Source organism: Suillus clintonianus (genome assembly GCF_016758775.1).
Source record: "Suillus clintonianus strain FC179 chromosome Unknown DEU56scaffold_13, whole genome shotgun sequence".
In the NCBI taxonomy this organism is placed as follows: Eukaryota; Fungi; Basidiomycota; class Agaricomycetes; order Boletales; family Suillaceae; genus Suillus; species Suillus clintonianus.
In genome coordinates this window covers 524,004-546,859 of record NW_024539237.1, presented here as the reverse complement: position 1 = coordinate 546,859, position 22,856 = coordinate 524,004, and the positions used below count along the sequence as shown (strand labels likewise).

At 47.9% G+C, this 22,856-nt stretch overlaps 7 protein-coding genes across 7 annotated transcripts; 2 read left to right on the top strand and 5 right to left on the bottom strand.

Moving 5' to 3' along the window:
• Positions 1-436: 436 nt before the first annotated feature.
• On the top strand, positions 437-2,713 carry DEU56DRAFT_928273 (uncharacterized protein; the record flags this gene model as incomplete). Its single annotated transcript, XM_041358631.1, has 4 exons — positions 437-915; positions 968-1,181; positions 1,266-2,376; positions 2,488-2,713. Exons 1-4 carry the CDS (start codon positions 520-522, stop codon positions 2,711-2,713), a joined length of 1,947 nt encoding a protein of 648 aa, XP_041212084.1. The 5' UTR covers positions 437-519.
• A 175-nt stretch (positions 2,714-2,888) lies between these two features.
• On the bottom strand, positions 2,889-5,226 carry DEU56DRAFT_753344 (P-loop containing nucleoside triphosphate hydrolase protein; the record flags this gene model as incomplete). The annotated part of the gene is made up of 4 exons (XM_041349708.1): positions 2,889-3,538; positions 3,609-4,155; positions 4,206-4,838; positions 4,900-5,226. The coding sequence occupies 4 exons, from the start codon at positions 5,224-5,226 to the stop codon at positions 2,889-2,891; spliced, it is 2,157 nt and encodes a 718-aa protein (XP_041212083.1).
• A 1,933-nt stretch (positions 5,227-7,159) lies between these two features.
• Positions 7,160-9,766, bottom strand: DEU56DRAFT_110939 (cytochrome P450). The gene is made up of 12 exons (XM_041344599.1): positions 9,741-9,766; positions 9,224-9,681; positions 8,848-9,172; positions 8,653-8,801; positions 8,481-8,596; positions 8,306-8,428; positions 8,056-8,245; positions 7,918-7,999; positions 7,739-7,864; positions 7,680-7,690; positions 7,483-7,612; positions 7,160-7,429 (listed from the first exon to the last, which is right to left on the bottom strand). The coding sequence occupies exons 2-12, from the start codon at positions 9,420-9,422 to the stop codon at positions 7,348-7,350; spliced, it is 1,533 nt and encodes a 510-aa protein (XP_041212082.1). The 5' UTR covers positions 9,423-9,681; positions 9,741-9,766; the 3' UTR covers positions 7,160-7,347.
• Positions 9,767-10,430: 664 nt separating this feature from the next.
• Positions 10,431-10,969, top strand: DEU56DRAFT_111009 (uncharacterized protein). Its single transcript, XM_041344600.1, has 2 exons — positions 10,431-10,619; positions 10,673-10,969. Exons 1-2 carry the CDS (start codon positions 10,510-10,512, stop codon positions 10,815-10,817), a joined length of 255 nt encoding a protein of 84 aa, XP_041212081.1. The 5' UTR covers positions 10,431-10,509; the 3' UTR covers positions 10,818-10,969.
• Positions 10,970-12,118: 1,149 nt separating this feature from the next.
• Positions 12,119-14,196, bottom strand: DEU56DRAFT_753342 (cytochrome P450; the record flags this gene model as incomplete). The annotated part of the gene is made up of 11 exons (XM_041349707.1): positions 12,119-12,200; positions 12,256-12,385; positions 12,455-12,465; positions 12,515-12,640; positions 12,694-12,775; positions 12,832-13,021; positions 13,085-13,207; positions 13,260-13,375; positions 13,426-13,574; positions 13,621-13,945; positions 13,998-14,196. 11 exons carry the CDS (start codon positions 14,194-14,196, stop codon positions 12,119-12,121), a joined length of 1,533 nt encoding a protein of 510 aa, XP_041212080.1.
• Positions 14,197-15,917: 1,721 nt separating this feature from the next.
• DEU56DRAFT_909451 (cytochrome P450) lies at positions 15,918-18,004 on the bottom strand (the record flags this gene model as incomplete). The annotated part of the gene is made up of 10 exons (XM_041357104.1): positions 15,918-16,192; positions 16,256-16,266; positions 16,317-16,442; positions 16,505-16,586; positions 16,642-16,831; positions 16,890-17,012; positions 17,067-17,182; positions 17,234-17,382; positions 17,429-17,753; positions 17,806-18,004. The coding sequence occupies 10 exons, from the start codon at positions 18,002-18,004 to the stop codon at positions 15,918-15,920; spliced, it is 1,596 nt and encodes a 531-aa protein (XP_041212079.1).
• A 1,010-nt stretch (positions 18,005-19,014) lies between these two features.
• On the bottom strand, positions 19,015-21,090 carry DEU56DRAFT_909450 (cytochrome P450; the record flags this gene model as incomplete). The annotated part of the gene is made up of 11 exons (XM_041357103.1): positions 19,015-19,096; positions 19,152-19,281; positions 19,351-19,361; positions 19,411-19,536; positions 19,590-19,671; positions 19,728-19,917; positions 19,980-20,102; positions 20,155-20,270; positions 20,321-20,469; positions 20,516-20,840; positions 20,892-21,090. 11 exons carry the CDS (start codon positions 21,088-21,090, stop codon positions 19,015-19,017), a joined length of 1,533 nt encoding a protein of 510 aa, XP_041212078.1.
• Between the last annotated feature and the right edge of the window lie 1,766 nt (positions 21,091-22,856).

The following is a 22,856-nucleotide window of genomic DNA, read 5'->3' as shown; positions in this document are numbered from 1 at the left end:
TCAGTGGTCATGTAGGCGTAGTATTTGCAAATGAATATGCCACATACATTATAATTAACAAAATTCCGAGTCCAAGTTGAGATGTGGCCCAGTCTCCTACCCACCACTGCTGAGAGGTTGAAGGCGGACTAATAGGGCAGAGCAGATTGAGGGCAGATTGAGAGACCACGTGTTCCAGCAAAATTTCAATCCCAGCACAACTTTATTTCTTCAACCTCTCAGCAGCGGCTGGCGGATAACATTTATAAACATCGTCAGCCACAGCGGCTAAACTCTGCCGACATAGTGCGGAGTGTAAAATAAATACCTACCTGCAAGGAATATAATGATTAAATAAACCAATTCTTTAACCGCGCAATGGAGACAACCGATCAAGTCGACGCAATGTTGGAGGCTTTTGGCGTTGTTGGGATCTCGCCATCAGATTTCATTATCGAGCTGCTAAATGACCATCGTTACATCAACCACGAGACAGTAATCAATCTAAGAGAATCTGGACAGCACCTCGCGGAACTTCTCATGGTCCAGTCTGATGTGGTTAAAGGGTTATATGTACGAGAGGTACAGACACTGTCAGCAAAAGAGAGCGGCTACCATTTCTCGGTGCTAAATACATCTGTCGAACAACTGGAGGAGTTTGACATTGATGTGTTAGGTAAAGGAATGGAAGTGCACGCACCAATGTTATGGAATTTGCTTGATAGACTGCTTTCGGCGAGAAGAAAGGGACAAAACCGAGGTCATGGCAACAGCGGAGACCCGCAAGTTGGTGAGGATGATGTTAGCGAAGACGAAGAGGCTCTTTGGGAGGAACTAGGTGACTTGGATCTGGAGGAAATTGTGGAGGGACTCGAGGGGAACATGTCGAAGAAAAAGAACAGGATCATAGCACAGCGAAATAAGTTGACTACAATTGTAAGTTGAATCAAAGAACACAAACAGAATGCAAGCTAACTCACATCGGCAGAAAAAGGTCATTATTCTGAGTATATTGATGCAAAGCTCGAACCGAAATTCAAACGCGCTGCAGAGCATCGTTGGCATATTCCTGCAGTCAGTCCACACACCCCAAAAGGTCATCGACACGCTATCGAAAATGGGTGTTAGTGTGTCCGTCGATGCAATAAATGCAGCAGTACTGTCGTTGTCTGCAGAATCCCACCGTGCTATTCATGCCCTTGGTTGAACGCTGCTTGCATCCTATGCATACGATAACTTCGATGTGGACCTGAAAAAAACTGTACACACTGTCAGTGAATCTGAAGACACGCTGGTACACCTCACCTCTGGCTTGCTATTCCCGCTGCAGCATGGCGTGACACGCGAAGACTTACGGTGCTCGATTACACTGTGGGAAAAGTCTCCCCTCAACCTACAGCTCAATCCGTCAACAGTCACAGCGAAAGGGGGATGGAAGGACCTACTGCGGTTGCATCCAGACTCCTTGAATGCAGCTGGGCTGTCTCGTAGAGACCGCTTCAACTCCTGGAAAATTCTTTCCGACCTAATCAATTACGGACCCCTATACTTTCGTCAGTTCAAGGACCGACTTGGCGATCCAGAAACAGTCGATTCTATACCTGTCACAAAGACACCCATTCTCGCAGCACGCGTTATGCATCTCAGCAACTCCACAGTATCCGGAAACATAAGTTCAGTAGTAGAACTACTGCGACAGGGAGGGATCGAGGATCCAGACGAGATTGATGATCCGGACATGCCGGACATGTCAGAGTATGTTGTACTGTTCCACGGCGACCTTGGCTCTGGGGAACGTCTTCAGGCAGCCCAGCAACGACGGTCAATCGAGGACACACATTGGAAGCGCCTACAACATGTAGTTTTCATCCCCGGTTTGTTTCACTTGAAGATGGCCGGTGCAGATGCTATATGGCGCACATTCTTGCAGCAACCGTCAGCACGTGACGATGAAAATGCGTTAATGCACGATGTTGCAATTCTGCGTCCAAAAGAAACAGGAATCTATGGATCAAAACCCGGTTTTCGCCACATGCATGAACTCGTCACGTACGATGGTATATGTCGACGACTGGATTGCTGGAGGGTCGAGGCAAAGAAGCAAAATACTTTGCATGTGGATCTTGATGCATATGCGGCATCAGAGCCTCTGTTCGATGAGCTGAAAACGATGGCTGATCAGCTCGCACAGACATATATCACCAATCATGGACTGCGGCGGACAAGGTCCGCAAATCACTCACAGCGGGACGAGCAATACGAAAACGGACTCCTCCTAAATAGATACTTCCTATTGTACGAGGAGCTCTCGTATGCGATGAACTCGGGGGATATCGGCCGTGTGGAGACATGCATCGTTGGGTGGATCTTGATATTCAAAGCTACAGGCAAGCATAAGTATGCGACACAAATGACCGACTTCCTGTATAACATCTCCTGTATGGTTCAGATATACCGGAACTTGCACCAAACGTTTGAGTCGAACATGATGCACGCGAACGTCACTAGTCGACATGCAGAGGTGGACATGACACAAACATTCAAGCAGCTATGTAAATACATAGCGGAGCATTCCCCACATGAACACACACCAGGACGACATAGCAAATACTCTATCCCTGACCTATTCAGCAAGGGCCAGGAACTATTAGATAAAATGGAGGACGGAGCGGAGGGAGCCGAAGATCAACTTGAAGCAATGTTGGAAGATTTGGTGGTAGAACTAGGCGTATAGCATATGTGTGTCTGTGGCTGCTTCCTATGAATACAGCGTGTGGCAGGGAAAACACGTCACGTACCGAATTTTCCTTGTCGTCAGATGTCGTGATCCCAGTAGTGCCACGTCGAGAAGGGTGCATAGCGCATACGCGATTGCGCTCTAAGGATTTATTTCGTCAAAAGCTAAATATTTAAAACAAGAGAAACCTACTGTTATGTCCCTCAATATTACAGGCGCTACAACGGCTGGCTTTTCGTGCTGTTGATTGAAGGGGATTTGAAGGAGGAGTGGCGTTGTTGTTGGCGCTGTTGTTGGCGCTGTTGTTGTTGGCGCTGTTGTTGACGGATACGGATGATGATTGGTGTTGGAGAGGAGCCAAAGTGAGAACCGGTGCGGAGGCAGGAACTGGGAAGAGACGGTGTATAATGGTAATGATATCACCACCGAATTCGTCAGAACCAGACCACCGCGTCTCTTTGCGGAGGTCTTGAATGGTAACGATTTTTGTGTGCTGTGCGCAGTCCACAATACGATCTAGCACGGAGTCAGGCATGACAAGGCTGGGACCATAGTCGCAGAGGTTGGAATCTCCATATACTCTTCGGGTTACTGCCTCTCGCCAATCCTCCAAAGACCCGCACAGATCAAATCCCGCTGGTCCCATGGTAGTGTGCTTGGGAAGACGAGAGCGTTGAGGGGCCTTGGGAAGTGTTGGCACGATAGCGTCGAAGAACAGGAATGCGTTTGGGTGGTGGATATCGCAGCAGGTCTCGGGTGGGACAGGTGCGCAACGTAAACAGCCTTGCGGAAGTGATGGATCACAAGCGAAGTGGTCTGGAGCTGTTAACGAGTCATTGAAGTACATAAGACATTAATAGAAGCAATACATAATATTAATAGACATTCTCACCTGCAGACGTTTCGTCAAAGTGAACACAAAATACTCTCCGTCGACACTGGATTGTATCCCGGAGATGGGCATTTATTAAGCAGTCCATCGGAGGATCGAGTTCTTTCCTTTTCTTCCGTGCGTTCCATCTAGTCTTTCCCTCCGCAGTTGATGTAAGCATGTCGCGTAGCTCTGAATCCCTATCTCCTTCGCCCGCATTGTTGCCACGTTCATTCCCATCCATGCGCTCATCTTCAACTTGAACGTTCTCATCCTCAACTTCTTCTGTGGGTGCTATGACTTGCTTGGCTACATGCTGGCGTTTATTTCTGGATTGGATCATAGCAGCAGGTGCGCTGGACTTGTCATCAGCTTTCCGCTTCCTCGTCTCTTGACGCTGACGTCTCTCTTGGTGCACATCGTCAAAATATTCCTTCTCGGCAAATAGGACTGCAGTGCCCTGCAGCAGCCGATCTCTGGCAGCGCGCCCCCATCTCTGCCACAATGTTGATAGCTTGCATGTTGCCCTCCATTGGATAACGAGCATGATGTCAGGTATGTCCATTCCCTAGTTAATCAAGTTACTAATGGCATTCACATAGAATATAGACCGCTTACCATTCCGAACGACTCAGTTGTGCAAAGTCCCCATGTCTCACCTGAGGTAAGCCGGCGGACTTCGTTTTCTTTATATTCCGTGGTCATATCTGAATTAAACCATTTTATTTTGTCACGCATCTCGACGGGAAGTCGCTTCTGCAGTGATTTAGCGGCTGCGATTGCGTCCTGAATACTGTCGAAAAAAACAAGGAACTTCGGTGGTATGGGATCGTTGTTCTTCCACCCATCGGGGATGAGAAACGCCAAGTCTTGGAATGACGCAAGTGAGTGTTTGATCTTCCGAACACAGAGCTTGATATTAAAACGATCAATAGAAGTTTTGACGGTTACGAGGTTTTCTGCGCGCATTCGAAGAAGGCGTTTTGCATGGGAAAGATCACTGGGTGCCAGTGTCGCGGATGCCATCATAAAGGGCACATAGCATGGTAAAATGTAGCGTAAGCGTTGCAACTCCTTGTACTCTGGACGGAACTCCCCCCATGACGTTATACAGTGTGCTTCATCGAAGATAAATCTGATGATCTGCGAAGCAAACTCAGGTTTGTGTAGAAGTTTTTCAAACTCTCCCCCTGGCTTCATCAGCTGCTCTGGACTGACTATCACAACCAGGTACTTCATGTCTTCAATATCCTGACATGAATGAGCGCTGTAGGTCACATAGTTTTTTTTGATGTATATAGCCACTACTCACACGAAAATTACTCCAGCTGGCCGTCTCTGCCGATATTGATATACTTTGCATGCCGGCCTTCGCAAGTGAGTCCACGTTCTGCTTTCCGAGTTGATTTAAAGGTGTCACAATGATCTGGAGGCCTTTCTTTAAGAGAAGAGGCAACCAGAATGACATAGTTTTCCCCAGCGACGTGCCAGCGATACAGACTATATCACGGTCTTTCTGAACAAAGGCTTTAGCGACTTTCATTTGCCAAAGACATGGCCGCTTGCCAAAGCACTCGAGAGCGAGTGCTCGTAAGTCGGCGAAGCTAGGGGCTTCGGAATTGGAAGGCAGTTCAGGCATATGGCAAAATAGAAGTTGCACGGTTAAAGAATTGGTTTATTTTACATATATATTCCTTCCGGGTAGGTATTTTTTTATGCTCCGCACTATGTCGGCAGAGTTTAGCCGCTGTGGCTGACGATGTTTATAAATGTTACAGTCATTGACCGTCATTTGAGTTTGAAATTTTCGGAAGTCTACCACAACACAACCTGACACAATCTCGAAAATCGCTTTCGGGGATGTCACGATAGATAGCTAATCTACTTCGAACAAAATTTTGAAGAACATCAAACGAGATGTTATTCCGCAATGAAAAGTGCATAAATCTTGGTGTTATCGTACGTTCACCATCATTTGAGTTCACCCAAAAAGGCAGATTTATTCCCTAGTCGCGCGCTTCCTCGCTATGCATCTGACTCATCCTCTTCCTCGTCAATGTGGGCGAGTGCCGGCTTTGGAGTTCGTGTTTATCGGATCTCGCTTATTTTGCTTCGGTGACACTGATAAGATACTATTGAGACACTCTGCACCGGCAACATTCTGGCAACATACACACTCATCAGCTCCCTTGCGGAATAGAACAGTGATGTGCTTGAAGGTTGTTTGCATGTATTTCTTCAATCTACGAATCCGATTCTAGTTGTTTTGCTTTCAGGGACGTATAATAGTGAAAATTTCGCAACAAAACATAACATCGCACAGTTGTTCGAGGTCTTTCATACCTATCATTACTGCCAATATGTAGTTAGGCACATAACTCGTATGATAGAACAAAAACGTTACATGGGATAGTATCAAATTCGAGTGTCATACAAGGTAAACGCAAATGATGGTGAAAACTCAAATGACGGTCAATGACTGTATCCGCCAGCCGCTGCTGAGAGGTTGAAGAAATAAAGTTGTGCTGGGATTGAAATTTTGTAGGAACACGTGATCTATCTAAAATTCTCCCGCCCTAGCAGTCCGTCTTCAACCTCTCAGCAGTGGTGGGTAGGAGACTGGATGTGGCCCGCATGTTCAAGTTAGTGTAAGCCTGTTGCTTACTACAACACATCACGTGCTTGTTCGGTTACCTTATATCACCGCGTCTCCTTGTCTTTATCTCAGACTCGGGTCTCCTAGATACCACGACATTGCTCCTTTGTAACATTTCTCCAAATCCACGATCTTGTTCCGTTATCTCCTGTCCGATCAGTCTTAGTTTTTCCCGCCGATTCCACGGCGGGTCTCCAGTTAGGTTTCTAAAATGGATTCAAGGAAATTGAAATGGAACACAAGATTTTATGGATGAGATGTTTGCTTATGAAGATCATGAACACTTACATCGAGAAGGGAGTAGAGTTGACGAGAGTATAATTGCGAGACAGCAGCACAAAGCTATCACGGAGTATGTGGACAAGGTTGCCAAAGAAACTCGGAGAAAATTAGTAGAACGTGCATGGAAAGACACCGACTGCAACGGACTTTCGATGGTCAGTCTTGTTGTTGATCCTGCGCATCTCGAGGCAATGCTGATGCCAGCGCTCAGCAATCAATTGGAACTTCAAGCCGGCTCAGTATCGAGACCAACATTCCCACGGGCGGCCCATGCAGAAATACTATCAGGGGTAATAATAATTAATAAAATATCACAACAGGTCGTCAAAGTGAATGTGCCGCAGTGTTTGCCAGTGAGCTAGGTGAGAGACGAGTGTGGAAACACGTATCACAGTAGGTCGTGTTCTTTGTTTGTACGTGTCTGTGGCTGAGAATTCGCGTTTTAGGGGCCCCGGTACATTGCAGTGTGGGTACTGTATTTCTGCATAAATCACTGTTCTGTCACTATTAAGCTGTGTGTTATTTTATGCAATGAACAAAATGTTGAGGCTCGATTTTCAAAAATCACCCATTATTAATATTACGGTGATATGCACGAGGTGACACGTTGATCTTGACGAGTTTTGAACTATTTAAAATTTTGGCCTCAACATTTTATTCCTAGGCTATTACATAGTATTTTGGTCTAGTTGGATTGTTCAAAAAGTTGAGAATACGGTACCCAGACGTTTGTGCCGCCTCATATCTGCTATTTGGGCGTCTAAGGCCCGTGGGAATGCACACTGTGTTGGCGGGTGTTGCCCACCACCAATGTTTGTGCGCTTAGTGGCTAACATCCTGCTCAATGAGTGCAACGGCTTTGGCAGAGCGAGGTTTAATAGAGCACTTGAAGGATTTGGGGTGACTGGAAGTGTGTCTAGTCAGACCAACGCCCGGACGTGATAAGACGTGACAAACCTGATCGTGCCTGACGAGGGATCAACCTCAGGGGTGATCTCAACGCCGTTCTCGACGACCTTGGAGATATCGAATACGGCCAATGACATCGCCGTGGATATCCAGACGGAGGCTTCAGCGAGGTGGAGACCTGTGCATGAGAAGCAAGCAACGTCAGAATACATCTGTTTATCGGCGCTTCTGTGAGTTGGGCACACCTGGACAGATACTGTGGAGCAGAAAGTTAGCATTGCACTAAAACCAACTCCGTGCTTACCGTCTTCCAAAGCCGAAGCATATTGTGCGAGGCTCTGTCTCAGGCTTCTTTCCATTATTAGCCAAAAACCGTTCAGGGTTGAATTGTGAGGGGTTGGCATATGTCTCCGGATTATTGAGCATGAACCTGGCATTATATTCAGTTAAAATATCGAATACAGAAGAGAAGGGGGTACTGACCAAATGTTAGGTATCACTAAGGAACCTTTTGGAATGTAGTACCCGTCATGGATGTCGTCCTCAGTGACACAGTGGGCGAAACCTGTCATTGAGATACCGCTTGGGAACCAAAGAATGCGTTAAATGGGATACACGGACCGGTAGGGATAACAGCATGCCATCGTAGGGCTTCTTTGGTAAGCGCCTCAGTGTAGGGGAGAGAGTCTCGGTCGGTGAATGAGGGAAGACGATCGGGACCGACAACAGCATCTATTTCAGCCTGAGCCTTCTTCTGCACATCAGGGAATAGTGACATAGCCAGGAAGAGTGAGTAGATTGTAGAAACAGTCTGAGGAAAGAAGTGTAGTACTCTCAGAAGATGATTAAAAATACGTAGGAAGCGACCTACCGTGTCGGAAGCGCCGGCATATAGAGATCCAGCAGACCATTTCACAACGTGATCATCTTCCACAGACAGAGTACGGCCTTCCAACAGATCCGAGGTAAAAGACTTCGGGGCAATGCCAGCAGCCTGTATCATTCGAACTTCAACGCATGATCGCACAACTACAAATATCGGTCACCATCTGATCCTTGACGAACTTGTAGGGTGCAGAAACCATTTCATCAAGGGTCTCGTGCCATTCACGGGCTAGACGCTTGAAGTCAGCGCCAGGGAACCACTCGGGGACCTTGGCCACTACACATTATAAGGCCATTAGAATAAATAAAAAACGTCTGAATGCTATAGCTTACAGAATGGCATAAAATCAACCATGAAGGCACCAGGAGCAGTAGAACGCGACCATTGGTCCATAGCACGATCTGCAAGATCAACGAAGGGATCATTGCTCTCTTTCACTTCATAACCATGAGAGATGCGCAGAATGATAGCCCCAGCGGTGCTATAAAAATCAAGATCGTGTCAATGCAAGGACGGATACTACATACTGTCTAATATGTTCCTGTAATTGGTCGGGTGTCGCAAACACGCGCTTAAGGAATCGGCGAGTCTCAACCACTTCGATCTGGCTGTATACGTCCACTGCAGCGCGGCTGCCAATGACGCGGTGGAAGTTCTTGCGGTACCGGCGTAAATGGTCACCGTAAGGGAGAAGAGTCATGATGTGCTTCCAGCCAACGAGTTCACCGCCAAGAGTAATGATAGGACGATCAGAGTACACAGTGCTCTTCTTATCCAACATGTCCATCGCAGTCTTGACAGAGTTCACCACCACGATATGTTGACCCAGAACCTCGATATGCGAGATATCACCTGCAAACAAGACTTGAAATCCAAGATGTTGGGGAAACGGGAGGTACTCACCATACTTCTTGCCCCACATAGCGAAGGTAAGCCAGGGCTTGATGCGGGGCATGTCTAGGACGTTCCCGATGAGAGGCCACCCTGGAGGACCAGGGGGATACGGTGCAGGATTCTTCTTGTTGAACGCATGCTTTAACAGATACGCTCCGACACACGCAAGGCATAGGTCGAACCAAGTGATGTTGGTGAGTGCCAACATAGTCTACTAGCAAATGACGAGCAACTTGAGAGTGGGTTTGTGTAGGGAATATTATCAGATGAGAGGAGTCGTATCAACTGATCATGTTATTTATACCTGAACGTTATCTTTACCGAACTTTCAATAGTCTCCCATAGTCAGCCCTTGGCAGTGATAGAAGGAAGACAGTTTTTCCTCCCGAACTTTGCGGAGGCTTCATTATGTTGTCGGGAATGATAGAGGCCATCGATCTCCGTGGAAACTAGCAACAGATCGAGCACTACAGAATTGGAAGGAGGTTAGAAGTAAGTATGATATCAGAATTGGACAAAGTTTCACCATATATGGCACGGTGACTGTAGGATGGGGGTCAACTCGCAGCCACTTCCACCCAGGGTACTTGGATGAAAGTGGTCAACGGTCATGCATCATGTCCTGAGGCCTGATGTAAATCATGGAAAAATCAAGGGCGTGTCACAGGGAACGTTTGAATGAACTTCTAAAGCCCGCCTCCCACAACCAAGCTTATTTTTGACGCCCTATATCATTCCGTGCACCTGAATGTCTCATCCCTGTCGAGTTTCGGGGTGTGCTTGAATACTTGCGGATATTGCTACAAAATCAAGACTGCCTTGCCAGTCGGTACTGCTTTCACGTCAAATACCTCGCGTCCTTGTCATTGATGATGCATCGATGATGAGCCGCTGGTGATGCATCGATATGATGTGACTGTGAGTGCTTCGCAAGTTGCGAAACAATTCAAGGCCAAGGTCAATTCAAAATTTGCCACCGGGAACAAATAATGACAACATCACACTTGAGTTTGCCGTCCCACGAACTGCAAGGGAAGCCTACAGGCCAAACTTCTAAGGCGGCAGGTAGCCGCTCTACCGACTATAACATGCGCATTCATTGCAGGACATGCTGACTCGGGGGGACTACCAATTTAGCAAGCCAGGACTCTGGCCAATCCTCCGGGACCACCTGGCACTATCACGGAGGACCAACCGCCTTGGTACAACAATGAACACGACAACAAGGATGCTTAACCAGGTGCCACCTTCCTGGGGGCACAGCATCTATAATTGTTGCCTCATGGGTAGTGGTGATGGTGATGGAAACCACTTCACTCTGGTTTCTGCTGACAGTCAGTTCGTTCCCCTTCCTAACCTTTGACGTTCAAAATAGCAGCATAGATCTGCAAGTAAACAAGTTGATGTGAGTTGTTCGAGCGCGAGCCAAAAAAGAAGCTAAACTTAAAACTATGGTAGTGCACGAGCGTCTTGTGAAGACTGCGGCCGAGTTTGGTTAACCTCGTCGTGGTTGAGTCCAGGACCATCAGATGATATATGGAAGCTTCACGTGCTACGGACCCGGTCAAGCGACGAAGGAAACAAATCAAAAACTGCGAAATAGAAATTTCCAATGTGAGCAGGTGTCTTCAAGTAAATGCCCGGACATCTGTTCGCGCGACGCGAACCCACAGCAATATCGGCGTGGACTCCGCAATAGTATGTTGTCGCAGGCCGTATCCGATGAGTGAAGACATAATAGGATGAGGTAAACATCGATAACAACACACAAAGCCTACTACAACCACGAAGTAGGCTGTGCCACATCATCAAGACCACTTGGAGTTCCACGTTCGGTTGAGCTTGTTTGCAACACCTGGGAATTGGATTTAAAACGTGTGCTCATATTGAATCAGACTGAAAAGTTTCACTCGTTTTCAGGCCCATCTACAGATACAGCGGACCCGATAGGAAAACACGGCCAAAACGACTTTGGAGGAGATGTAAGGATATGATTGGAAGATGAAGCAGATTTTTGGTCGCGATAAGAGTCCGGGAGCATCAGACCAATGCTTCTCGTGCTACGCTCTCCAACGAGCGACAACGGAAACCAAAATTCGACTGCACTGGAAGGTTCTGGCTTGTGACTCCAAAGCAAAATCTGGAGGATGAGCTTCACTATGCAGTGAGATAGTATGCTCAGCATGAGAAGCCTGTTGCGAGCTGTTGCCAAGTGAAGGAGTTGAGGGTGGTCACCGTGTGTCAAGGCTGCCAGGTGTGTAAGGCTTGTGTTAGTTCGAAGGGGAAATGATTGATCAAAAAGACACGAGAGAAGACGTTAGACTTGAATATATGAGAGTTTTGCGAGGGACGTCGGTGGTTCTAGACTGGGTTGAAACGCACTGAAATCGACAATGTCAACGTACGGACTGTTACAGAGGTCTTTTTGTATCGTAGGTTGCAGTGGCTCGAGTGGCTCGCGAGTCATACGTGAAAGTGTGAAACGGTAGGAAAGAAGAAACGTCAACTGTCAAAATCTAAGTACACGAGGGCGGATGCGAAGAGTAGAGCTCTTTGCATCGATAGGTACTAGTAGGAACGTTTGCGCCTCGATCTGAAGTATCGGTCGGCGCGTAAAGGATATGATGCCCTTACAGGTGTGTCAGTTATTGAACAGATAGTCGAAACACTTGGGTATTCTCCTCGTCAGTGAGCGGGAGGTGCCAGGCAGAAGCAGACTGTCAGGTAGACCGTGAGCATATTTACAGCATGCATTGAAACCAAGATAGAGTCAGAGGACATGTACAATATCGCGTTGTGACACCACAACCCTGCACTATGATGCAAAGTATAAACCACGACGGTCAGTGTTAAAATAGCCATCCACGGCAAATATCTTCCTATGTGTAGTTCATGTCCGCGCGCTTAGTAGCCAACATCCTGCTCAATGAGTGCAACGGCTTTGGCAGAGCGAGGCTTAATAGAGCACTTGAAGGGTTTGAGGTGACTGGAAGTGTGTCTATTCAGACCAACGCCTGGACGTGATAAGATATGTGACAAACCTGATCGTGCCTGACGAGGGATCAATCTCAGGGGTGATCTCAGTACCGTTCTCGACGACCTTAGAGATATCAAATACGGCCAATGACATCGCCGTGGACATCCAGACGGAGGTTTCAGCGAGGTGGAGACCTGTACATGAAAAGCAAGCAACGTCTGAATACATATCTGTTCATCGGTACTTCTGTGAGTTGGGCATACCTGGACAGATACTGCGGAGCAGAAAGTTAGCATTACACTAAAAACCAACTCCATGCTTACCGTCTTCCAAAGCCGAAGCATATTGTGCGAGGCTCTGTCTCAGGCTTCTTTCCATTATTAGCCAAAAACCGTTCAGGGTTGAATTGTGAGGGGTTGGCATATGTCTCCGGGTTATTGAGCATGAACCTGGCATCGTATTCAGTTAAAATATCGAATACAGAAAGAAAGGGGGTACCAACCAAATATTGGGTATCACCAAGGAACCTTTTGGAATGTAGTACCCGTCATGGATGTCGTCCTCAGCAACACAGTGGGCGAAACCTGTCATTAAGATACCGCTCAGGAACTAAAGAATGCGTTAAATGGGATACACGGACCGGTAGGGACAACAGCATGCCATCGTAGAGCTTCTTTGGTAAGCGCCTCAATGTAGGGAAGAGAGTCTCGGTCGGCGAAGGAGGGAAGACGACCAGGACCGACAACAGCATCTATTTCAGCCTGAGCCTTCTTCTGCACATCAGGGAATAGTGACATAGCCAGGAAGAGCGAGTAGATTGTAGAAACAGTCTGAGGAAAGAAGTGTAGTACTCTCAGAAGATCATGATTAAAAATACGTAGGAAGGGACCAACCGTGTCGGCAGCGCCGGCGTATAGAGTTCCAGCAGACCATTTCACAACGTGATCATCTTCCACAGACAGAGTACGGCCTTCCAACAGATCCGAGGTAAAAGACTTCGGGGCAATGCCAGCAGCCTGTATCATTCGAATTTCAACGCATGATCGCACAACTACAATTGTTAGTCACCATCTGATCCTTGACGAACTTGTGGGGTGCAGAAACCATCTCATCAAGGGTCTCGCGCCATTCACGGGCTAGACGCTTGAAGCCGGCACCAGGGAACCACTCGGGGACCTTGGCCACTACAGATGGTGAGGCCATTGTAAGCAAATGTCTGAATGCTATAGCTTACAGAATGGCATAAAATCAACCATGAAGGCACCAGGAGCAGTAGAACGCGAGAATTGGTCCACAGCACGTTCTGCAAGGTCAACAAAGGGATCATTTCTCTCTTTCACTTCATAACCATGAGAGATGCGCAGAATGATAGCGCCAGCGGTGCTATAAAAATTAAGATCGTGTCAATGCAAGGACGGATACTACGTACTGTCGAATATGTTCCTGTAATTGGTCGGGTGTCGTAAGCACGCGCTTAAGAAATCGGCGAGTCTCGACCACTTCGATCTGGCTGTATACGTCCACTGCAGCGCGGCTGCCAATGACGCGGTGGAAGTTCTTGCGGTACCGGCGTAATTGGTCACCATAAGGGAGAAGAGTCATAATGTGCTTCCAGCCAACGAGTTCACCGCCAAGAGTAATGATAGGACGGTCAGAGTACACAGTACTCTTCTTATCCAACATGTCCATCGCAGTCTTGACGGAGTTCACCACCATGATATGTTGACCCAGAACCTCGATATGCGAGATATCACCTGCAAACAAGACTTGAAACATGATGATGTTGGGGAAATGGGAGGTACTCACCATACTTCTTGCCCCACATAGCGAAGGTAAGCCAGGGCTTGATGCGGGGCATATCTAGGACGTTCCCGATGAGAGGCCACCCCGGAGGACCAGGGGGATACGGTGCAGGATTCTTCTTGTTGAACACGCGCTTTAACAGATACGCTCCGACACACGCAAGGCATAGGTCGAACCAAGTGATGTTGGTGAGTGCCAACATAGTCTACTAGCAAATGACGAGCAATTCGAGAGTGGATTTGTGTAGGGAATGATCAGATAAGAGGAATCGTATCGACTGATCATGTTATTTATACCTGTCATTAATAACAAGGATGAAAGCGATCACCGGTCATGCATATGCATATGCATCATGCATCATGTCCTGAGGCCTCACCCTCTGTCCTTTGCGGCACACCCCCAGAATGATAAAGGCAGACACAATGTATCGGACGCGAACTGCAAGGGAAGGCCAAAAGGCCAAACCTCTAAGGCGGGAGGTGGCTGTCATGCACATTGCACCGGCGGGAACGGCGGACTGATGAGGGTACGCCCTAGTGTACGTTGAATTTCGAACTGTCCGAAATTCACACCATGTGGTGAATTTACAATGCGCCCAGAGGCACAGTGTCAAATTCAGGTAGCCCCGAGTACATCAGTCACAGTATTCAGGCTAAACCCGTACTCCTTGAAAGAAACGGGACCTTTGTCATGGCTGACCCATGCGCAGTTTGAGTTCACAATTCAGTGCGCTGATAGAGGCTGATAGGACCATAATCCTCGATATTCTCGTCATCCAAGATAAAGAAGTCGAAGCCGTACTGTGGGCTTGAAGGGTCTGCGAGAGGAATTAATGTTTCTGGGGGGTTTTGAAGATAAAGACATAATACTTAGCTGTAGTTTATTTTTCGTTTCAACTTTGTCTGTTTGACGAGCTAAGTAGCCGCTATAGGTATTTACAAAAATTCATGAACACCACGGAGACGCCCGATGGGGAAAACCAAATTCACCCAAATTCACACATGTGAATCTGGGAACTTCGGGCATTTCGGGGGTGAATTAACGCTAACTTATAGGTGTAAATTAACACCCCTCTATTTGACCGTACACTAGTACTACGCCCTAGGCATCAGGGACCCTGGCACTACCACGGAGGACCAACCGCCTTGGTACCACAATGAACACGACAGCGAGGATGCTTAGCCACGTTCCACGTTCCAAGGGGCCTAGCATCTATGATTGTCGCCTGAATAGTGGTGATGGAAACACTTCACTCTGGTTTCTGCTGACAGTCAGTTCGTTCCCCTTCCTAACCCCTGACGTTCAAAATAGCAGCAAGTAAGCAAGTTGATGTGAGTCTGCACGTCCCAACGAGTGGGCTTCTACGCGCACAGAGGAAGGTTGTTCGAGCGCGAGCCAAAAATGAATCTAAAGTCAAACTATTGTAGTGCACGAGCGTCTTGTGAAGACCGCGGCCGAGTTTGGTTAACCTGGTCGTAGTCGAGTCCAGGATCATCAGATATATGGAAGCTTCACGTGCTACGGACCCGGTCGAGCGACAAAGGAAACAAATCAAAGACAGGCTTCGCGGGCGACTTTGAGAGGCGACGACAGGGATTCATCGCACAACGCTTGTGAGATGGTGTACTAAGCATGAGATATCTACCCGCTGCGTCAAGCTCACCCGAGGTCTGGTTGTTGGTCGTTGACAGAAGAGCCTACAAATATGCTCATCATCGATATGACCTTCGTAGTTCGGTCGCTATTGAATCCAGAGGGTGATTACGGCAAGGTAATATCATTTGGTGGTTTGTAAATACAAGAAGCAGACAGACATAGGATCGCAATCCCGCTATGAGTACAAAGTAGATAGATGAGTTTCGTGAAAATCGCCACGGCGAGGAATATACCCTACATGTTTCTCTAGGTTCATCTTGGAGCAACTTAGCAGTTTTCATCTTGCTGGATGAGCCCGATGGCTTTTGCGGAGCGGGGCTTAATAGAACACTTAAAGGGCTTGGGATGACTGCCGCGGCAAGTGTGTATGTGCATAACAGATGGCGGGACGCCAATGAGAAGCGCGACATACCTGATTGCACCTGATGAGGGATCAACCTCAGGGGTGATCTCAATACCATTCTCGACGGCCTTGGAGATATCGAACACGGCCAGTGACATCGCAGCAGATATCCAGATGGACGCATCAGCGAGGTGGAGACCTGAACAATCAAGCGACGTCAGAAATGCCTTGTGGATCGGCACCCGCTGTAAGTGTGGCTAACCTGGGCAGATACTGCGGAGCACAAAGTAAGAATTTCGCTCAAACAGTAATTCAATACATACCGCCTACCAAAGCCGAAGCATATCACACGAGGGTCAGTCTCAGATAGCTTTCCATCCTTGGTTAAGAAGCGTTCAGGGTTGAATTGAGAGGGGTTAGCATATGTCCGCGGATCATTGAGCATGAACCTGTTGCATTCAAAGAATTAAATTTTGTGAATACGCCAATTACAGAAAAGGGGAGCACCAACCAAATGTTAGGTATGATCAAGGAGTCTTTTGGAATGTAGTACGTGTCATGGATGTCGTCCTCGGTGGCGCGATGGGGACCGCCTATCCGTTGGGGATAACCTTCAACTAAGGATTGTGATAAACGAGATACACATACCGGTAGGGGCGACAGCATGCCAGCGTAGGACTTCCTTTGCGAGCGCCTCAGTGTAGGGGAGAAAGTCGCGGTCAGCGAAGGACGGAAGACGATCAGGACCAATAACGGCATCGATCTCAGCTTGAGCCTTCTTCTGCGCATCAGGGAAAAGCGTCATGGCCAGGAAAAATGAATATATCGACGAAACTGTCTGAGAAAGGAATCAGTCTCAAAATGCGATGGTTTGAAATATGTAGGCCAATTCTAACCGTGTCGGCACCGCCGGCGTATAGGGATGCAGCAGACCACTTCACGATGTGATCCTCTTCGGCAGACAAAGTCCGGCCTTCCAACAGATTCGAGGTGAAAGACTTTGGGGCAATACCAGCAGCCTGTAATATTCAAACCTTAACTCGTGGCCACAAAATACGAATATTAATAGTCACCATCTGATCCTTGACGAAGTTGTGGGGTGCAGAAACCATCTCTTCGAGAGTCTCGTGCCATTCACGGGCTAGACGCTTGAAGCTGGCACCAGGGAGCCACTCAGGAACCTTGGCCACTACAAATAGTCAGAGACTTGGAAGCAAAGGTCAGAATACTATAGCCTCACAGGATGGCACGATGTCAACCATGAAGGCACCGGGAGCGGTGAGCCGCGAGAATTGGTCCATAGCACGATCTGCAAGGTCAACAAAGGGATCATTGCTCTCTTTCACTTCATAACCATGAGAGATGCGCAGAATAATAGCGCCAGCGGTGCTATAAAAACTCAAGACATGCTGGTGCAAGGATAAATAATACATACTGTCGAAGTTGTTCCTGTAGTTGGTCGGGTGTTTCAAACATACGCTTAAGGAATTGCCGAGTCTCTATATCCTGGACCGGGTTGTAGATGTCCAGAGCGGCGTGAATCCCAGCGACGCGTCGCAAGTTCTTGCGGTACTGGCGAAAACGGTCACCACAAGGAAGAAGAGACAAAGTGTGCTTCCAGCCACAAAGTTCACCACCCATAGTTAAAACAGGTCGGTCAGAGTAGATAGAGCTCTTCTTTCCCAGCATCTCCATCGCAGTCTTGACGGAGTTCAGCACCACGATGTGTTGACCCAGTATCTCGACATGCGAGATATCACCTGTAGATGAGACTCTGAAATGCACGATTTTGGAAAATCGTGAGGCAGTCACCATATTTCTTTCCCCACTCGGCAAATGTCAGCCAGGGCTTGATGCGAGGGATGTCTGACACATTGCCAACGAGAGGCCAACCGGAGGGACCAGGGGGATATGGTGCAGGATTTTTCTTGGTGATTACCTGCTTTACCAAATACACCCCGACACCAGTAAGACATATGTCCAGCCAAGTGACGTCGGTGAGTGTCAACATGGTCTGGTAGCAGAGGATGGGCAAGTAAAAAAGTGGGGTTTCTGAAATGAGGGATTAGATACGATCCTGACTCCGAGTCCTCTCCAGTGTCAATGATAAGTTGGCTACGCTGCGTTAGCTTTCGACGGTAAAAGACGATGTGCGTCTAGAGAAAGGACTTGATAAGTCCTGTACATTGTTAGTAAAGAATGTAGGCATCGTGGTATACGAGGCTCACCCCCAGTTGAGACTGGGGAAAAGGGTAAAAAGGGCTGTAGCGAACATGTTTATGTATAGACGGAGTTACTAAATATGGTAAGTACGTTGGAAGGTATCGAACAAAAGAGAAAAACTATCTATGTTGACGGGCTGATTTCCAACAGACGGGTGGTAAGGTACTAAAATGGGCTGCAGCGTGAAATTAAACCACAGTCTTCTGTCGCACATCTAACATATGTACTAAGGACTTGGTAAGGATGGAACGTTTTATCCCGCGGAAGCAATTCACTGACTCCCATGTGCGTGCCCCGTTGGTCCATTGGAAGGTCGATCAGAGCATGTTACGCGTGCTGATGAAGGTGGAGTATATACATGATCAGGTGCCAGTACCCAGTCAAATTTGCAATTTTGAAATTCAAATATGCTTACCATTGCAAATTTCACCTTTGAGCTTTCCTAGGACCAAGCTCCAAGGAGACACTGCTGGTGATATTTCTGTCTCTGTTTTCGCTTTCGGCGGAAGAAACGCACCACTCGAGGATGGCATCTATTTCGTCAATGCTCGCGTGATTACTGCAATTGCAAGCAAAAAGACTACATCGTGGATATGCAAGCTGCAAGCCATGGATCTTCATCATCGGCAAAGTTTCCAAAGGACTACCAATTTACAAGCCAGGACTCTGGCCACTCTTCTGGGACCACTTGGCACACCACAACCCTGCACTGTGATGCAAAGTATAAACTACGACAGTCAGTGTTAAAATAGCCATCCACGGCAAGTATCTTCCTATATGTAGTTCATGTTTGTGCGCTTAGTAGCCAACATCCTGCTCAATGAGTGCGACGGCTTTGGCAGAGCGAGGCTTAATAGAGCACTTGAAGGGTTTGGGGTGACTGGAAGTGTGTCTATTCAGACCATCGCCCGGACGTGACAAGATAGGTGACAAACCTGATCGTGCCTGACAAGGGATCAAGCTCAGGGGTGATCTCAACACTGTTCTCGACGACCTTAGAGATATCAAATACGGCCAATGACATGGCCATGGACATCCAGACGGAGGTTTCAGCGAGGTGGAGACCTGTACATGAAAACCAAGCAACGTCTGAATACATATCTGTTCATCGGTACTTCTGTGAGTTGGGCATACCTGGACAGATACTGCGGAGCAGAAAGTTAGCATTACACTAAAAACCAACTCCATGCTTACCGTCTTCCAAAGCCGAAGCATATTGTGCGAGGCTCTGTCTCAGGCTTCTTTCCATTATTAGCCAGAAACCGTTCAGGGTTGAATTCTGAGGGATTAGCATATGTCTCCGGATTATTGAGCATGAACCTGGCATTATATTCTGTTAAAATATCGAACACGGAAGAAAAGGGGGTACCGACCAAATGTTAGGTATCACTAAGGAACCTTTTGGAATGTAGTACCCGTCATGGATGTCGTCCTCAGTGACACAGTGGGCGAAACCTGTCATTGAGATACCGCTCGGGAACTAAAGAATGCGTTAAATGGGATACACGGACCGGTAGGGACAGCAGCATGCCATCGTAGAGCTTCTTTGGCAAGCGCTTCAGTGTAGGGAAGAGAGTCTCGGTCGGCGAAGGAGGGAAGACGATCGGGACCGACAACAGCATCTATTTCAGCCTGAGCCTTCTTCTGCACATCAGGGAATAGTGACATAGCCAGGAAGAGCGAGTAGATTGTAGAAACAGTCTGAGGAAAGAAGTGTAGTACTCTCAGAATATCATGATTAAAATACGTAGGAAGGGACCAACCGTGTCGGCAGCGCCGGCATATAGAGTTCCAGCAGACCATTTCACAACGTGATCATCTTCCACAGACAGAGTACGGCCTTCCATCAGATCCGAGGTAAAAGACTTCGGGGCAATGCCAGCAGCCTGTATCATTCGAATTTCAACGCATGATCGCACAACTACAAATGTTAGTCACCATCTGATCCTTGACGAACTTGTGGGGTGCAGAAACCATCTCATCAAGGGTCTCGTGCCATTCACGGGCTAGACGCTTGAAGCCGGCACCAGGGAACCACTCGGGGGCCTTGGCCACTACAGATGGTGAGGCCATTGTAAGCAAATGTCTGAATGCTATAGCTTACAGAATGGCATAAAATCAACCATGAAGGCACCAGGAGCAGTAGAACGCGATAATTGGTCCACAGCACGTTCTGCAAGGTCAACAAAGGGATCATTGCTCTCTTTCACTTCATAACCATGAGAGATGCGCAGAATGATAGCGCCAGCGGTGCTATAAAAATCAAGATCGTGTCAATACAAGGACGGATACTACGTACTGTCGAATATGTTCCTGTAATTGGTCGGGTGTCGTAAACACACGCTTAAGGAATCGGCGAGTCTCGACCACTTCGATCTGGCCGTATACGTCCACTGCAGCGCGGCTGCCAATGACGCGGTGGAAGTTCTTGCGGTACCGGCGTAGATGGTCACCGTAAGGGAGAAGAGTCATAAGGTACTTCCAGCCAACGAGTTCGCCGGCAAGAGTAAAGATAGGACGGTCAGAGTACACAGTGCTCTTCTTATCCAACATGTCCATCGCAGTCTTGACAGAGTTCACCACCATGATATGTTGACCCAGAACCTCGATATGCGAGATATCACCTGCAAACAAGACTTGAAATCCATGATGTTGGGGAAACGGGAGGTACTCACCATACTTCTTGCCCCACATAGCGAAGGTAAGCCAGGGCTTGATGCGGGGCATGTCTAGGACGTTCCCGATGAGAGGCCACCCTGGAGGACCAGGGGGATAGGGTGCAGGATTCTTCTTGTTGAACACGTGCTTTAACAGATACGCTCCGACACACGCAAGGCATAGGTCGAACCAAGTGATGTTGGTGAGTGCCAACATAGTCTACTAGCAAATGACGAGCGACTAGAGAGCGGGTTTGTATAGGAATGATCAGACAAGAGGAGTCGTATCGACTGATCATGTTATTTATACCTGCCATTAATAACACGGATGAAAGCGATCACCGGTCATGCATATGCATCATGCATCATGCATCCCTCTAAGGCGGGAGGTGGCTGTCATGCACATTGCACCGGCGGGAACAGCGGACTGATGAGGGTACGCCCTAGTGTACGGTGAATTTCGAACTGTCCGAAATTCACATGGTAAATTTGCAATGCGCTCAGAGGCTGTCAAATTCAGGTAGCCCCAGAGCACATCAGTCACAGTATTCAGGCTAGGCCCGTGCTCCTTGAAAGAAACGAGACCTTTGTCACGCTGACCCATGCGATGATGATGCGCAGTTCGAGTTCACAACTCCATGCGCCGACATAATCCTCGATATTCTCGTCATCCAAGATAAACAAGTCGAAGCCGTACTGTGGGCTTGAAGGGTCTGCGAGGGAAATTGTTTTTTTGGGGGTTTTGGGGGTAAAGCGATAGTACTTAGCTGTAGTTTATTTTTCGTTTCACAATCCATAGTTAAAACTTTGTCTGTTTGACGAGAGCCGCTATAGGTACCACGGAGACGCCCGTTGGTCCATCGGAAGGTCGATCAGAGCAACATACGCGTGCTGATGAAGGTGGAGCATATGCATGATCAGGTGCCAGCACCCGCCAATTTCACAATTTTGAGATTCAAATATCCTTACCATTGCAAATTTTACCTTTGGGCTTTCCTAGGACCAAGCTCCACTGCTGGTGATCTTTCTGTCTCTGTTTCCACTTTCGGCGGAAGAAACGCACCACTCGAGGATGGCATCTATTTCGTCAATGCTCGCGTGATTACTGCAACTGCAGACGAGGAGACTACATCGTGGATATGCAAGTTGCAAGCTGCAAGCCATGGATCTTCATCATCGGCAAAGTTTCCAAAGGATCTTCAGAGCTCGTGGAGAATCCGTGCCATGCCATGCCCGCAGCTGTATCTCCGCGCAACACGTTACCGATCGTACCTCAGCTCAGGCACTCTTAAAGAAGCTCCTCCAGACGCCGTGTCTGAAACAAACTCCAGACTACTTCGCGATGGTAACTCCTGCTTGTAGGCATGTATAGTATCCCCGATTACCTCGGGGCTCCTTGGACGTGCCTGTGACTTATGAGCTCACACTGATCGTGAAGAACACCCTCATCGTTCTTGAGTGTCGGGCAAAAGCAAGCCAATGGAGTGCCCTATATGATAATGGGCCAACCTCAAAGGCTCGACCTCGCCTAAAGACAAAACTCTTATCACCAGCATTCCCATCACAGTTTTGACAGAGTTCAGCACGTTGATGTGCGGTGAGCTACGGCTTGATGTGAGCCATGCCTGGGATATTGTGCCTGATGAGAGGCCACCATGGAGGACCAGGGGGATGTGGTGCAGGAATTCTTCTTGTGGTGAGCGTCAACATTGCCTACTAGCAGATGAGCGAGTAATACAGAAGTACCTGAGTTGTGTAGCCTCCATTCTTTTCTTGATCTTCTATTGAAATCATCCAAAGAAGCCCGGGCTGCGGACGCGATTCTGCCAGTGAGCACCCATATCTCGTAATCGCCCAATGACTCTGACTGTGCGAGTGAAAAAGGAGTCCGGGACCGAGGGCCACTGGCACGAGCTGCTTACACCATGAAGTTCGGTGCAATCACCACACATATTTCTGTGGGCACGACAGACACGGCTGCCT